The 16,191-nt window shown below is 52.2% G+C and overlaps 1 protein-coding gene across 2 annotated transcripts; it reads left to right on the top strand.

Moving 5' to 3' along the window:
* Nucleotides 1-7,327: 7,327 nt before the first annotated feature.
* Nucleotides 7,328-15,465, top strand: SIGLEC10 (sialic acid binding Ig like lectin 10). Of its 2 annotated transcripts, XM_043900020.1 has the most exons (11): nucleotides 7,362-7,957; nucleotides 8,041-8,415; nucleotides 8,574-8,858; nucleotides 9,505-9,552; nucleotides 9,650-9,913; nucleotides 11,197-11,244; nucleotides 11,374-11,631; nucleotides 11,717-12,001; nucleotides 12,519-12,612; nucleotides 12,730-12,907; nucleotides 14,534-15,465. In XM_043900020.1, exons 1-11 carry the CDS (start codon nucleotides 7,921-7,923, stop codon nucleotides 14,789-14,791), a joined length of 2,130 nt encoding a protein of 709 aa, XP_043755955.1. In that variant the 5' UTR covers nucleotides 7,362-7,920; the 3' UTR covers nucleotides 14,792-15,465. The 2 variants fall into 2 exon arrangements, with proteins under 2 accessions (XP_043755956.1, XP_043755955.1); XM_043900021.1 differs by lacking the exons at nucleotides 12,730-12,907; nucleotides 14,534-15,465 and having other exon boundaries at nucleotides 7,328-7,957; nucleotides 11,717-11,981; nucleotides 12,519-12,605.
* The last annotated feature ends 726 nt before the right edge of the window (nucleotides 15,466-16,191 follow it).

Below are 16,191 nucleotides of genomic sequence, written 5' to 3'. Positions count from 1 at the left end.
AAGTCATTTGAGAATGACACTGTGAAAGTGTGTGTGGGGGGAAGATATTGAGGTGTTTTAAATTTCAGGAAGGGTGAGGGCAGTGGGGTGGTTGTGGTACCTAAGTGCTTGCTTTGATATGCTCCCTGCAGCAGAGACTCGGCTGTACTGAGGTACAGTGAGAGGAGCAGACTCCTTGTTCCTAGGTTCAGTGAGTATGAATGCAGCCTTTTTGAACAAGCAGCATTTGCAACTGTGTCCAGATCCTGGGAACATTCCCGAGGGAGCTGCAGGTCTTCAGGACTCTGGACAGCACAGATCCTGGTGACTGGGGCACAGGGGTCAGTCTGCGCCAGGGGAAGTGGAGCGCCCCCTGGGGACAGCGTTATGAACTGCAGCACAAGCGCTATGGGTGGGAACAGAGACAGACATGACACCGAATTGTATCCGAATGACACCAAGATGCCAGCTAGGGGGTGGTCCCAGATGGGCTTTCCTGGTGGCTCAGACGGTAAAGAATCTGCCTGCAGTGCGGGAGACCTCGGTTTGATCCCTGGGTTGGGAAGATCCCCTGGAGGAGGGCATGGCAACCCAGTCCAGTATTCTTGCCTGGAGAATCCCCATGGACAGAGCAGCCTGGCGGGCTACAGTCCACGGGGTCGCAAAGAGTCGGACACGACTGTGAGACTAAGCACAACAACAGCTTCCCAGGTGGCTCCGTAGGGAAACAATCTGCCTGTCAATGCAGGAGATGCCAGAGACACTGGTGCCATCCCTGGGTCGGCACAATCCCCTGGAGGAGGAAATGGCAACCCGCTTCAGTATCCTTGTCTGGAAATTCCATGGGCAAGGAGCCTGGTGGACTACAGTCCACAGAGCCGCAAAGAGTCTGAGGCGGCTGAGCACACAGGGGGTGTCTAAGATAGCCCCCTCACCCCAACAAAGGCTCCTCAGCACCCCCAGGGGCTCAAACACAGCCAGACTCGGACTCTGCGTTCACCCCTGGGATGCTTCCCTACATCCTTTTCATTCATCCGTCCTGAGTCCAGTCCTCAGACCCACACCCAGCATCCTTCCTAGGGCAGAAACTTGAGCTGCCTACCCACCTACCTACACGTACACACACATACCTACCGACCTCTCTTCTTCCTCCTCAACCTCCCCAACCCCATACCTACCCACCCACCCCCCTCTCACTTCCCCTCAGTATCTATCTTTGCCGTTGTAAGCTCAGGGGCAGTCAGCAGGTGCTCAACATCTGTTGAATTCGAGAAGTGTTGCAGAAGCTTGCAGAGTGTTTTTGTTTGTTTGCTTGTTTGTTTTTTAAGGAATAGGCTCAGAGACAATCTGAACATTTTTAGGCAGAGAAGATGTACTGTTTGCAAGGATGACTGAAAAAAGGTTCTTGCAGATTCCAGTAACCCCTCATCTGCTGTCTGGCCGAGGGTTTGGGAAGGGTGGCTTGGATGAGAAGGCAGTTGCAAAGTAGAGTGGGGAGGTGCTCTGGTCACACGGAGGAGAGGTGGAAAGCTCAGAGGAGGTCCAATGAATCACCAGAAATTTGCGCATGGGGGGAAAAAAGTATACAGCTGGGGAAATGTTGGGGCAACTTCATTGTAAGTTCAGGAAAAACATTTTGGAAGAGACAGCCTCTGAGCTGAAAACGGTGAAAAAGGGCGCCAGTCACAGGAAGAGCATTCCTGGAAGAGGGGACAGCTTGCGTCATGTTCTTGAAGCGGAAACAAATTTGGTAGAGGTGAGAAACAGAGGAGGTAAGTATCATTGGAGAGAATGCAGGAAGTAAAGTGAAGTGGATTCAAAATGAGTTTTGCAGGGATCATTGGGGGTTACACCTGGTCAAGTTCAGTGGGTTGAGGTGATTAGTTTAGATTTTTCTCCTTAATAGAATGAAATGCCATTGAAATGTTTGAGTAAGAGGGTGACTTGACCTGATCTGTATTTTAACAGTAACTCTGGTTGCTGTGTTGAAACGGCATTAGGGAGGGAGCAAAAATGGAAGCAGAGAACCATAGTCAGTATCCAGTGATAAACCATAATGGAAAAGAATCTGAAAAAGAATGTGCATATGTGCACAACAGACTCACTTTGCCATACAGCAGAAACTAACACATTGTAAATCAACTATACGTCAATAATTTTTTTTTGCATCTTTTTTTCATTTATTTTTATTAGTTGGAGGCTAATTACTTTACAATATTGTAGTGGGTTTTGTCATACATTGATATGAATCAGCCATGGAGTTACGTGTATTCCCCATCCTGATCCCCCCTTCCACGTCAATAATTAAAAAAAAAAAAAAGGAAGCAAGGAGAATCATTGAGATTTTTGTCATACAGATGAGTGGTAATGCAATAACCTCAGATATGTAGATGACACCACCCTTATAGCAGAAAGTAAAGAACTAAAGAGCCTCTTGATGAAAGTGAAAGAGGAGAGTGAAAAAGTTGTCTTAAAGCTCAACATTCAGAAAACTAAGATCATGGCATCTGGTCCCATCACTCCATGGCAAACAGATGGGGAAACAGTGGCTGACCTTATTTTTCTGGGCTCCAAAATCACTGCAGATGGTGATTGCAGCCATGAAATTAAAAGACGCTTACTCCTTGGAAGGAAATTTATGACCAACCTGGACAGCATAATAAAAAGCAGAGACATCATTTGTCAACAAAGGTCTGCCTAGTCAAGGCTATGGTTTTTCCAGTGGTCATGTATGGATGTGAGAGTTGGACTATAATGAAAGCTGAGCGCTGAAGAATTGATGCTTTTTTAACTGTGGTGTTGGAGAAGACACTTGAGAGTCCCTTGGACTGCAAGGAGGTCCAACCAGTCCATCCTAAAGGAGACCAGTCCTGGGCGTTCATTGGAGGGACTGATGCTGAAGCTGAAACTCCAATACTTTGGCCACCTGATGAGGAGAGCTGACTCATTGGAAAAGACCCTGATGCTGGGAGGGATTGAGGGCAGGAGGAGAAGGGGACGACAGAAGATGAGATGGTTGGATGGCATCACCAACTCGATGGACATGGGTTTGGGCGGACTCCGGGAGTTGGTGATGGACAGGGAGGCCTGGCATGCTGCGGTCCATGGGGTCGCAAAGAGTTGGACACAACTGAGCGACTGAACTGAATTGAATGGTGACTAGGGCCTGGAAAGTCATTCTCAATCAAGGGTGAATTTGTCAACAGGTGACAATGCCTGGAGATGTTTTTATTGTCACACCTGGGGTGCAGGGGCAGGGAGTAGAGAGTAGTGAGTAGAGAGGCCAGGAATGCTCCTCAATATTCTATACAACATGCAGGACAACTTCTACTCACCAGGACTGTCTGATTCGAAATGTCAATTATCTTGAGATTGTGAAATCTTAGACTAGGGTAATGAATGGAAGTGGGGATGGAGATAAGTGAGTAGATTTTTTTTTTTAATATTTAAAAAGTTGAGGGCTTCCCCGGTGGCTCAGTGGTAAAGAATTCGCTTGGCAACACAGGAGACACAGGTTCGATCCCCGGCCCAGGAAGATCCCACATGCCTTGAAGAATGAGCGCCAAACTGTTGAGCCTGTGCTCTAGAGCCGAGAGCTGCAACTACTGAAGCCCGGGTGCCCTAGAGCCTGTGCTCTGCATCTAGAGAAGCCGCTGCAATGAGAAGCCCGCACGCTGCAACTAGAGAGCAGCCCCCACTCACTGCAGCTAGAGAAAAGCCCATGCAGCAATGAAGACCCAGCGCAACCAAAAATAAATAAAATTATGTTTTGAAAAAAGTTGAACTGATGGGTCATGCAGATAGACCATACATGGGACTGAGCCAAAGACATCAGAATGATGCTAGGATATAGGCAGATATTGGTACCAGAAACCATGACCTTTGGATCCCTGAAAAGCAGAAGAGCTCAGAGAAGCAGGCTATTTCTGAGATTACTGGCTTATTATAAAAGGATATATGTAACTCAGAACAGTCAGATGGAACAGGGCAAAGTATGGAGAGAGGGCTCAGGGCTTCCATGCGTTCTCTTTGGGGACATGTACCATTCTCCCCAAATCTTCACATATTCCCTGACCTAGAAGCATTCTGAACTCCATACTTCTGGTTTTTGTTTTGTTTTGTTTTGTTTGTTTGTTTGTTTTTTAATGGAGGCTTCATTCCATAGGCACAGTTGATTAGATAACTGGCCAAGGGGATTGATTCAATTTCCAGCTCCTCTCCCATCCTGGGAGGTCAGGATTTGAATGGAATATTCTAACCTTCTAATCACAGGGTTTCATTCTCCCTGAGAAACAGCCCTCATCCTTTTGTGCTTTCCAAAAGTCGCCCCATTAACAAACTCTGGTATGGTAGAAAGGGGTTTGTTAAGAATAACGAGACACCCATTTCTAGCTCTGAAGTGTTTTCACGAATTGAGGACAAGAGACCAAAATTTTTTTTTTTTTTTAACAAAAGATGCTAGTATTGCTCTCATCACTCAGGAAATTTCAAGGGTTTGGGGAGCTGTGGGCCAGGAACCATGAACAAAGACCAAAATATGTATTTACTGGAAGTCACAGTATCACACGTAGCAACGCTTTTTCAGGTCATGGAGGAAATAGGACATCTTGGGAGTGCGATCCTGATGCATTCTAAGATTTAGGAGTCAGGGGAAGAGGCAGAACTATTAAAGATGAGGAAGAACGTCTAGAAAGGTTGAAGGAAAACCAGGGAAGTATGGACCTGGGCTCGATCCCAGGGTCGGGAAGATCTCCCTGGAGAAGGGAATGGCACCCCACTCCAGTATTCTGGCCAGGAGAATTCCATGGGGTCGCAAAGAGTCATCACGACTGAGCGACTAACACAACATCAGTGGTGTCTTCTGCGTGCCACGTGCAGCCCATCTCCAGCAGGCGCTTCGGAATGACAGCTCCAGGGGACACAGAGGCCGGACTGAAGCAGTGCTCCAGGAAGCAGGTGGGCAGGGGGCGACCAAGCACATCACACGCTGCTGGGTGGGCAGCATCCAAGTGAGATGAGAACATAACTTACCTAGGGCTTTTACGCATTTGAGGTTTTCGGGGATCTTGACAGGAACAGTTTGAGTGGTGTGAGGATGGAGGCAAGATGGGACCAGGAAAAGCAGGATGGGCAGAAAAGAAAGGACAGGTCCTGTGACCAGAAATACTTTTCCTGTGATGAGAAGAGTGGACCCTCAGGGTTTCCAGGAAAGCGGAGGAGGGGAGCTGATGGTCTCAGGACCACCTCCAGGAACCTCTTGGCAGCCGCCTGTGGAAGAGGATGGGTTGGTCCGTAAGCAGGGTCACTGAAGGGTCCCCTGGTCCCACTCAGTTTCCACTTGCCCCTGGCCACCTGACTACGGACGTAAGCTGCCCAGATGACCTCGCCTGGTACGGGAGGCCTCCTCACCTCCACATCTCAGGTATCAGCACTGAGGTTCGAAGGCATATCTAAGCCCGCGGGTGGCCCATGTTCATTGATGGGGGAATAGGAGACCTCTGGGTTGGTTCGGAGGAACAGGAGAGCCACAGATTGGCGTCTTTTGGGCCCTCTCTCTCCCTTTTTGGGCTTACGGCACAGCACGGAATAGTGCCGAGAAAGCCACAGAAGGCCTGAGATGTTGCCAGCCTCCTGGTTCCTGCTCCCGTTAGCCTCAGAGAGGCACGAAGATGCTCCAAGTTGGGGGCAAGACTAGATCTAAGCTTTGAGAGTGGGGAACTGCAGTTCTTGGCTCCTTCAGGGCAAGCCCCCAGCAGGACCCAGGCTTCCTCGCTCCTTCTCACTCCTCCCTCTGGGAGGCCCTTCCCCCTCTGTCCCTGGACACAAGGGTGTCCCCGAGAGAAAGCCCAGGAGGGGCAGTGGGGACCTGCAAGCAGATGAAGAGGACAGTGGATGTTATAAGCTGAACTGTGCTACCCCGGCCTCCAAGTTCCTATGTTATGCCTTAACCCCCAGTGTCTCAGAATATATATTTGGAGATAGGATCTTTAAAGAGCTAATTCAGTTGAAATGAGGTCACAGGGCAGAGTCCCAGTCCAATATGACTGCTGTCCTTGTGAAGGACACACGCACACAGCCAGACCAGCTAAAGACTCGGAGAGAAGACGGCCATCTCCAAGTCAAGGAAAGAGACCTTGGAAGAAATCAACACTACTGACACCTTGACCTTGAACTTGCAGCCTCCAGAACTGTGAGGAAATGCATCTCTGTTGTTTAAGCCACTCATCCTGTGTGGTTTTATGACGGCAGATTAACACAGTGGATCCGAAGACAGGGATAGCTACATGTCATTTCCTCCAGGAAGCCCCTCCTGACTTCACCAGGAGGAAGTGAACACCCTTTCCCCAGGGCCAGGCGGGGACATCTGTCTCAGCGTGTAGGGCGGGGCATTCATGAACACTTCAGTGCGTTTCTGTTTCTAAGGCTCTTGGTTTACCAAGCTGGGATCCCCCGAAGTCAGACGCTGTCTGATTTACCTACGTGTATTCCCCCTCCCCCATTCACAGCAGGACACCTGTCACACACAAGGTCCCAGGGCGTGGAGGTCAAGAGGGCAAACATGACATCTATGCGACCAAAACAGAGAATCATTTCAAGGCGAGGGGAGCAACAGTCAAGACCTGGAGGAGTCAACGCTGACTCCGCACAGCTCCCACGCCTTTTACACTGCCAAAGATGCCACCGTGGGCATCACCCTGGCTGGTGGTGGTGGTGTAGTCTCTAAGTCGTGTTTGACCCTTGTAGCCCTATGGGCTGTAGCCCGCCAGGCTCCTCTGTCCATGGGATTCTCCAGGCAAGAATACTGGAGTGGGCTGCCATTTCCTTCTCCAGGGGATCTTCCCAACCCAGGGATCGAACCCAAGTCCCTTGCCTTGCAGGCAGATTTTTTGCCACCGAGCCACCAGGGATCCTGAGTTTTTATCACAACAGGTGTTACAAATGTATGTCATCCAACTGTGGGATAGAAGGGGAGATTGGGAAGCAGACAGAGATCTTGGAGGACCAGGCTCCAGTGAGCCCATCAGGGAGGGTGAAGGGGACAGACACCAGCCTGGGACTGCCAGATGTAGCAAAAAAAAAAAAAAAAAAGCGAAGTGTTCAGTTAAAGCTGAATTTCAGATCTAAACAATGAATAATTTTAGTAGAAGCATATCTCACGCATGGGCTTCCCCGGTGGCTCAGCAGTAAAAAATCTGCCTGCAATGCAGAAGACATAAGAGACTCGGGGTTTGATCCCTGGGTCGGGAAGATCCTCTGGAGGAGGGCATGGCAACCCACTCCAGTGTTCTTGCCTGGGAAATCCCACGGAAATCCCAGGAGCCTGGTGGGCCACAGTCCATAAGGTTGCCAAGAGTCAGACATGACTGAAGCGACGGACCACGCCGCATGAATATCTCATGCTTATACTTCTGAGACATACTTATACTAAAAAAAACTATTATTTAACTGAAAGCCAATTTTAACTGGGTATTCTGCCTTTTATCTGGCAAGACCAGCACTGCTCCACCACCACCACCCTCCGCCCCAGAAATCCACTGCAGACACCAGGGGCCCCTGGAAGGATTTACTGGGGACTTTCACTTCTGCTTCCTTAATGACTCAGGGTCCAGTAGGAGAGCCCCCAGCCTCCACCCACCCAAAGCCAGGCCCCAAGGTTAGACACATGCCCTCCACCCCCTCTCCCAGAGATGACTGGGAAAGGTGACCAGCTCAGGGAGCCCAGACGCCAGGTGAGCCCCCCAGGAAAGAGTGAGTTCAAGTGGGTGCCAGGTGGTGGTGGGGAGAGTCCAGAAAAGGAAAAAGAGTCGTGTGGGTCTGTGCACCAGAAGCTCATTTCATGCATCAGTTCCCCGGGGCTCAGCTTCCGCCTTCTGCCCTTGCCCACTGCCCGTCAAAGCGTCTGGGGAATAAGTGTGTCCCAGGAACGTCCAAGTGCCTGAGATGTTGCTGCCGCTGTTCTTGGCCATGCTGTGGGGCGGTGAGTGGATGCGGGTGGCCAGGAGGGGCCCGGGTTGGGGGTCGGGGCTGGGCTTGCAGCTTGAACCTCTGTCTCTCCCATAGGGTCGCAGGCTCTGGACTTATTCAAGCTGCAGGTGCAGGAGTCTGTGATGGTGCAAGAAGGCCTGTGTGTGGTCGTGCCCTGCTCCATCTTCTACCCCTCCAGAGGATGGATTCCCACTACCCCAGCTTACGGCTTCTGGTTCAGAGATCAGACCCCCAGGCCCAGTCTGCCAGTGGCCACCAACAAGCCGGGTCAGGACGTGGACACAGACACCTGGGGCCGATTCCAGCTCCTTGGCGATCCCAGCGAGAGCTGCTCCTTGCTCATCAGAGAGGCACGCCTGGAGGACAGCTCACTGTACTTCTTCCGGTTTGAGAGAGGCGATTATGTGAAATATAATTTCATGGAATACAAGTTCTATCTGCAGGTGACAGGTATGGAACTGGCTGGAGCTGGAATGGGGCGGGTGGGGGGAACCCCTCCCCCACCTTCCCACACTGGGGAGGGGCTTTAGAGAACAGACCATGGGTGACCCCCCCGGAGTACCCCCCAATCCGGGGCTGACATCCCACCCTCTCTTGGTCCATCCCAGCCCTGACACAGAAGCCGGCGATCTATGTCCCCGAGATCTTGCAGCCCGGGCACCAGGTGACGCTCTTCTGTGCATTTAACTGGATCTTTGACGAATGTCCTGTCCCTACTCTCTCCTGGATCGGGAACACCGTCTCTGCCAATGGGGCCAGCCCGAGAACTTCGTACTTGTCAGAGCTCACCTTCACACCCAGACCCCAGGACCACAACACTGAGCTCACCTGCAGAGTGGACTTCTCCGGAGAGGGTGTGAGCACGCAGAACACCGTCCGGCTTAGTGTGGCCTGTGAGTTTCGGGGGCGGGAAGGACGTCAGGGTGCGCTCCAGGCTAGGGGGACGGGGAGGTGGAGAGAGGCGGCCGGGCGATGACCGACAGCTCTTGGCAGCCCGCGGGGAGGAAGGCGCGGAGTCTCGCGATGCTGGGCTGGGCCTTAGGAGGGAAAGGGGGCTGCCATGCGGTCCTCTGTCCGCAAGCGCATCTTGGGCACTCATGAGTCGCTTGTCTTCCCCGGGGACTGTCACACTTTCTTTTCCCTGAGGGGATACTCTCTGGCGGTGGGGAATGTATCATTCCTCCCCAAAGCCGGGTTTCCCTGACAGCTCAGCTGGTAAAGAATCCACCTGCAATGCAGGAGACCCCGGTTGGATTCCTGGATCGGTAAGATCCGCTGGAGAAGGGATAGATAGGCTACCCACGCCAATATTCTTGGGCTTCCCTTGTGGCTCAGCTGGGAAAAAATCCGCCTGCGATGCGGGAGACCTGGGTTTGATCCCTGGGTTGGGAAGATTCTCCGGAGAAGGAAAAAGCCACCCAATCCAGTATTGTGGCCTGGAGAATTCCATGGACTGTATAGTCCATGGGGTCGCAAAGAGTCAGACACGACTGAGCGACTTTCACTTTCCCCAAAGCCAACTCCCAATCCTCTTAACAGATGCCCCCAAAGACCTGGTTATCAGCATCTCCAACACCGATGAGCCAGGTACCGAGGGCCACTTGGGGGTGTCAGGAGGGCGGGGGGAGGGGTGGCGTTTCCCCCCGCAGTCTTTCTCTTGTTGTTTCTTTTTCTCTCCCTGCAGCTCTGGAGCCCAGGGGAGAGAGCCCACACCTGGAAGTCAAGAAAGGCCAGTCCCTGCGGCTGCTCTGTGCCGCGGACAGTTTGCCACTGGCCACGTTGAGCTGGACCCTGCAGGATAGAGTCCTCTCCTGGTCCCACCCCTTGGGATCCACAACTCTGGAGCTGGTGCTGCCCGGGGTGAAGGCCGAGGACGCGGGTCGCTACACCTGCCGGGCTGAGAACAGGCTTGGCTTCTTGAGCCGCAGCCTGGACCTCTCAGTGCGGTGTGAGTGTGACCGGCAGGGGATGGACTGGGGCGCCAGCGAAGAGGCAAGGGGGCTGGGGGCAGAGTCCCAGGGCTCCGCAGGGACCTGGAACCCCAGGCCTATGGAATTAAAGATGCTGCTTCCAGCTCTGACGGGAGGAGCGGGGAGTGGGGTGCCGAGGTGGGGGAGGGGAGGTGCGCCGGGATTTTCCCCACACCACCGAGCAACTCTCCCACATCAGTGGGCTGTCCTACAGCTCAACTCGGTCCTGATCCTGTCTGCCTGGAGAGAGAGTCAGTTAGACCCCCGCTGGTTAAGGGATGGGGCCCACCAAGCTGGCCCCGCCCCCACCCCAGCTGCCAGTCACAAGTCCAGGGTGTCACCTGTGCTTCCGACCGACCGGTAATTGAGGGTTCCCATGATCTCCTCCTTGGGTTCCATGAATTTGCTTGAGCTGCTCAGAGAAATAGTTTGCTCACTAGATTACCAGTTTATTGTAACAGTCTCTGACTCAGAAACAGCCAGATGGAAGTGATGCTTAGGGCAAGGTATGGGGAAGGGGCACCTAACTTCCATGCCCTCTTCCTGGGCGCCATGTTCCCCAAATCTCCATCTGTTCACCTCATTTGGGGAGATGGTTATGGAGGCTTCCTTACATATGGGATTTCCCAGGCAAGAATACTAGGGTGAGTTGCCACTTCCTCCTCCAGGGGATCTTCCCGACCCAGGGATCGAACCTGGGTCTTCTGCATTAGCAGACAGATTCTTCACCACTGAGTCACCTGGGAAGCCCCCATTACATAGACACTTTGATTAAATCATCAGCCATTGGTGATTAAACTCAATCTCCAGTCCCCTTTCTTTCCCCTCCTCAGAGGTCAGGGGGCTGGGACTGGAAGTTTCAACCCTCAAATCACGTGGTCGGTTCCCCCAGCAACAAGCCCTCAGCCTTGGGCACTTCCAAAAGTCACTTCAATAACGGAATACTCAGGAATGGTGGAAAGGGGTTTGTTATAAATAACAAGGCACCTTTATCATGCTCACCATTCAGGAAATCCAGGAGTTTTAGAAGCTCTGTGCGTGGAGTAGGGACGAAGACCAAAGACCTACTTATGTTACATGGCACTGTATCTCAGGGACCTGCCCTTCTTACCAGTCAGGTCCCTTGGGTTCCTCTTCGGAGAATCACTCAGAGGGTGATTCAACCCTCCTCCCCTCCCAGCCCTTCATCCCGGGGGGGACGTTCACTTGGCCCAGAAGGAAACCCCTGCGCTTAGAGCCAAGCGCCCCGTCTCTGTTTCAGATGCCCCGGAGAACCTGAAAGTGGTGGTCTCGCGAGCAAACCACACAGGTACGGAAGGGCATTAGAGGAGCCGGGGCTTCTGGGTGCCACACTGGGGCACCGACGTCCGGCATAGCAGCAGGCAGGAGGGTTCCTGTGCCCTCCTCTCTTCATCCATCCTGCCTCTTCTCTCCCTAGCCCTGGAAAACTTGGAGAGCGGAGCATCTCTTCGGGTCCTGGAGGGCCAAAGCCTGCGTCTCCTCTGTGTTGCTCATGGCAACCCCCCCGCCCAGCTGAGCTGGACCCGACAGGGACAGACTCTGAGCCCCTCCCAGCCCTCAGATCCCGGGGTCCTGGAGCTGCCTCAGATACAAACAGAGCAGGAAGGGGAGTTCACCTGCTGGGCTCAGAACCCGCTGGGCTCCCAAAAGATCTCCCTGAGCCTCTCCGTGGTCTGTGAGTATGGGGGGCCCTGGGGACAGGATGCTGGGGTTCCAGGGAGGGGAGAGGCGCCCCTGATCCCTCCCATCTCTCCCCACAGCTCCCCCGCAGCTGCTGGGCCCCTCCTGCTCCCAGGAGGACGAGGGTGTGCGCTGCAGCTGCTCCTCCCGAGCCTGGCCGGCCCCCTCCCTGCGCTGGTGGCTCGCGGAGGGGCTGCTGGAGGGGGAGCTCAGCAACGCCTCCTTCGAGGTCAGCTCCGGCTCCGCCGGGCCCTGGGCCAACAGTTCCCTGAGCCTCCGCCAGGGGCTCAGCTCCGGCCTCAGACTCAGCTGCGAGGCCCTGAACGCCCACGGGGCCCAGAGCGGGTCTGTCCTGCTGCTGCCAGGTCAGGGTGGAGGGGGGCGGGGGGGGGGGGGGGGCGGGGGCTGAGAGGGACCGGGGCTGGCTCTCGTGGTTGGATCAGGAGCTGGGGGAGGGCGTGGACATGCCGGCGCGTTAGTCCCTCAGTCCTGTCCGACTCGGCAACCCCATGGAATGTATAGCCCACCAGGCTCCTCTGTCCGTGGGATTCTCCAGGCACGAATACTGGAGTGGGTTGCCATTTCCTTCTCCAGGGGATCTTACCCACCCAGGGATCGAACCCAGTTCTCCCGCATTGCAGGCAGATTCTTTACCGTCTGAGCCACCAGGGAGGCCCCTTGGGATGCAGAGGGGAAATTTAAATCGGAAAGCCTGACATCTGGGCATGGGGTGTAGTGGAATTTCCAAGAAGTCGATGGGAAGGGGCTGCAGGGGAAACCTCTGGCATGGGAGCCACAAGACTGAGCGCCTAGTGGCGGGCGGGACATGAGGACCCACGTGGATGGGACGGGCTCAGAAACGGCTGACCGTTTCCCGTGCAGATGAGAAGGGACTAGCCTCCAGAGCGTTCTCCAGCGGAGTCTCTCTAGGGACTGGCGTCACCACCCTCCTCTTCCTCTGCTTCATCCTGATCCTGTGAGTTAGGATGGGGGGGGGGGGGGGGGGAAGCGATGGGGCGTGGAATCTGGGGCACCCCGGGGAAAGGGGCGGGACCCGGGCGCACACCAAGGCGGAGGCGGGGTGTTTCCTCAGCGTGAGGGCTCTGAGGAAGAAATGGACCCAGGCAGAGGTCCCGGCCCCGGCCCCGGCCCCGACCCCGGCCCCGACCCGGACCCCGGCTCCGGCCCCCGGAAAGGCTCCGCGGTCCAGGTTCTCACGCAGGAGCACGATCCTGGATTACATCAACGTGATCCCTAAGGCCAGCCCCCTGGTGAGTGCTCCCAAGTCGCTGCCTCCTGGTCCCCTGCTCTGACTCCTGTATGCGCTGCTCCCCATCCCCGTCCCCGACTTTCCTCCCAGTGGAAGAGGCCCGGGGGTTGGACTCAAACCCTGATTCTGGCACATAACTTCTAGGAGACCTTGACCATATCCCTCCCTCCTGCTGAGCCTCTGTTGCTTCCTCCTTGAGAGCCAGTTTGAGGATTACAACACATGCTATTGCTTAGTAGATGGCAGCTATTTCCCTATCACCACTACCAACGACATGACTGAGTACAATGAATGTCACAATGATTCATATCACTGAGGGGTGGTATGTCCTAGTGATGATTAAGGGCAGGGCTCTGAAGTCAGCCTGCCGGGGTTCCTTCCTGCTTTGTAAGCTGGTGTATTCTGGGATGAGTCACTTAACTTCTCCGTGCCTCAATTTAACTGTAAAAAGGGGATAATAGTAGTACAGACCATGTAGGCTTATTCTGGGTGCTTGATACGCTCATTTTCTACCCATAAAACATTGAGTGCCAAGTACCTAATAAGTGTTGGGTAAATGCTGGATATTTTCAGGAGAGAACATGTAGATGCTGACGACTCTAAAATTTACATTTCCCAGACTCATTCCTCAACTCTAGACTCACAGCCAACTCTCTAGGCAGCGTCTATTCGGATGTTTAACAGTCATTTCAAACTTTTCCTGTCCAAAATCAAACTCGTGACTAAGTACCACTTAATTCCCTTCTCCTCCACCCTCTGCATCTCAGCAAAGAGCCCACATTGGCCCAACCGCTCAAGCCTCCAGCCTTAAAGTCAGTCCCACAGTCATGTCCAACTCTTTGTGATCTCATGGACTGTAGCCCACCAGGCTCCTCTGTCCTTGGAATTCTCCAGGCAAGAGTACTGGAGTGGATTGCCATTTCCTTCTCCAGGGTACTACCTGACCTAGAGATTGAACCCGGGTCTCCTGCATTGCAGGCAGACTCTTTACCAACTGAGTTACTCGGAAGTACAAGCCTCCAGCCTTAAAGTCACTTCTTACTCCTCTCTTTTTTATCCTCCCACAATTGATCCATCAGCACATCTCTTCTCAAATCTATCCAAACCACTTCTCCCCACCTTGGTTGGATAGAGCTTAGGGACAAAGAGAAAAAAAAAAAAGTGAAAAAAGCCAATTTCAAATGGTCACCTACACGGTGACCACGTGTGAAACACTCTCCAATGTTACGATTGTAGAGATAGAGGACAGGTTAGTAGTTGTGAGGGATCCGGGATGGGAGGATGATGAGAAGGGAGGTTTTGGATGTGGGAGGGAGATGTATGTGTTGAAGAAGCACTTCTGTTTTGTGGTGGTCCTCACACCAATCTACCTGCATTAGTCAGTTCGCTAGGGCGGCCATAGCAAAGAGCCACAGGCTGGAGGCTTAAACAACAGACTTCTGTTTATAGTTTGTTCCTGTCCCAAGACAAGAGGTGAGCTCAGGGAGGGCAGAGTCTTTGTTTCACTGCCTGATGTGATCCCAGTTCCTTAATTAGTACCTGGCACTGGGCAGGCACTCAAGTATTTGTTGAATGAAGGAAGGAAGGCAGGATGATCATTTCCACCCCCACCCCCTCTTATGCTTAGAAACAGAAAGCCAAACCAAGCAGTCCTTCCCAGCCTCCTCCAGATGGTCACTCCCCGGAAGCCAGAAAGAACCAGAAGGAGCTCCATCTCGTCTCCCACAACTGTCCAGGACCCAAGTCATCCCCACAAGCCTCAGAAGCAGAGAACAGCCAAGAGGAGCTCCATTACGCTGTCCTCAACTTCCCAGGACTCAGACCATGGGAGACCCAGAGACCCAAGGGCACGCACCCAGAGTACGCTGAAATCCAGTTCCACTGAGGGTCTACTGGGCCAGAGGACTTGGATCCAGGCCAGGGAGAGAGGCAGGGCAATTGGGAAGAGAACAGAGGGTGCTCTCTCTCTCTCTCTCTCTCTTTAATCCTCCGAGGATGGGTCATCCCATCCCAGACCCTAGCATTTTGGAGCAGCTTGATGAATGTCTCCAGAGTTGTTGTTCAATCGCTCAGTCGTGTCCGACTCTTTTCGACGCCATGGACTGTAGCCCTCCAGGCTTCCTTGTCCTTCACCATCTTCTGGAATTTTCTCGGACTCATGTCCATTGAGTCGGTGATGCCATCCAGTCATCTCATCCTCTGTTGCCCCCTTCTACTCCTGCCCTTACTTCTCCAAATACACTCTTCTGAGCAAGCAAAAGCTTTTCCTGGGAGAAACCCAGGCCCCGCCCCAGCTGGTTATTCACAGTCTCAGTTTCTCAAGGGCTGGGAGGGCCTTTAGAGAGGATGAGGCACTCCTGTTTGTGAGGTTGCCCAGACAACCTCATGGGTCAAGTCTGGGCCACTGCGGGCTTTGATGGCACCTGTGAGCCGAGAGTGTTTTTTACATCTTAAATGGTTCAAGGGAAAAAAAAATCAAAAGAAGGATGTTTTATGATGCATGGAAATGACTTGAGATTCAAATTTCACTGTCCCTAAATAAAGCTTTATTGGAGCGCAGTCATGCCCATTTTTTTCTGTATTGCCTATGACTGATTTCAGGCAGAATGGAGTCATTGCCTTGCTAAGCCTAAGAAAGCTAGCCTTTAGTTAGGAAAAGTCTGTTGTTGTTTAGTTGCTTTCCTTTTTCTCCTGCTTCTTCTTTTGGAATGGTAGGCACCTTTAAACAAAAATTTTTTTTAAATTACAGTATAGTTGGTTTACAATGTTGTGTTAGATCACAGTGATTCAGTTATATATATATGGGAAAGAATATGAAAAAGAATACATATACATATGAGTCACTTTATTGTACAGCAGAAATTAAACACAACATTGTAAATGAACCATACTTGAATAAAATAAAAAAAAAAAACTTTCTGAAGACAATAAGAGGACTTGGAGTAACTAAACTTTTACGTGAAATGTATAAGGTCAAGTTCATCTAGCCCTTCAACTAAGCATGATTATAACCTATATAAAATAAATTCCTCCAACATATAGTATGATTCTGGGATTAAGTTTTTAGTGAATTTTCAATAAATAACTGATGAAAACTTTTTAAAAAAGGTTATTATGACAAAGAGGTGGCACAAGAGAATTTGGAGGAATGAAAAAAAAAAACATGATCTTGTTACCAGTGACAGTTACACAGCTCTATGCATCTGTCAAAACTCGGAACTGCACACCAAAAAGAGTGCATTTTACTGTACTTGAAAGAAGGTAAATAATACAAATGCAAAATGT

The sequence above is a fragment of the Cervus elaphus genome, chromosome 4 (genome assembly GCF_910594005.1).
Source record: "Cervus elaphus chromosome 4, mCerEla1.1, whole genome shotgun sequence".
Classification (NCBI taxonomy): Eukaryota; Metazoa; Chordata; class Mammalia; order Artiodactyla; family Cervidae; genus Cervus; species Cervus elaphus.
Note: the sequence above shows the minus strand (reverse complement) of the source record. Positions and strands in the feature narration are given on the sequence as shown.

Coding starts and splice junctions, on each gene's coding strand:
- SIGLEC10 (XM_043900020.1), top strand. CDS start 7,921: ATGTTGCTGCCGCTGTTCTTGGCCATGCTGTGGGGCG. Junction 7,958..8,040: donor CTTGGCCATGCTGTGGGGCG/GTGAGTGGATGC, acceptor TCTCTCCCATAG/GGTCGCAGGCTCTGGACTTA. Junction 11,245..11,373: donor CTCGCGAGCAAACCACACAG/GTACGGAAGGGC, acceptor TTCTCTCCCTAG/CCCTGGAAAACTTGGAGAGC.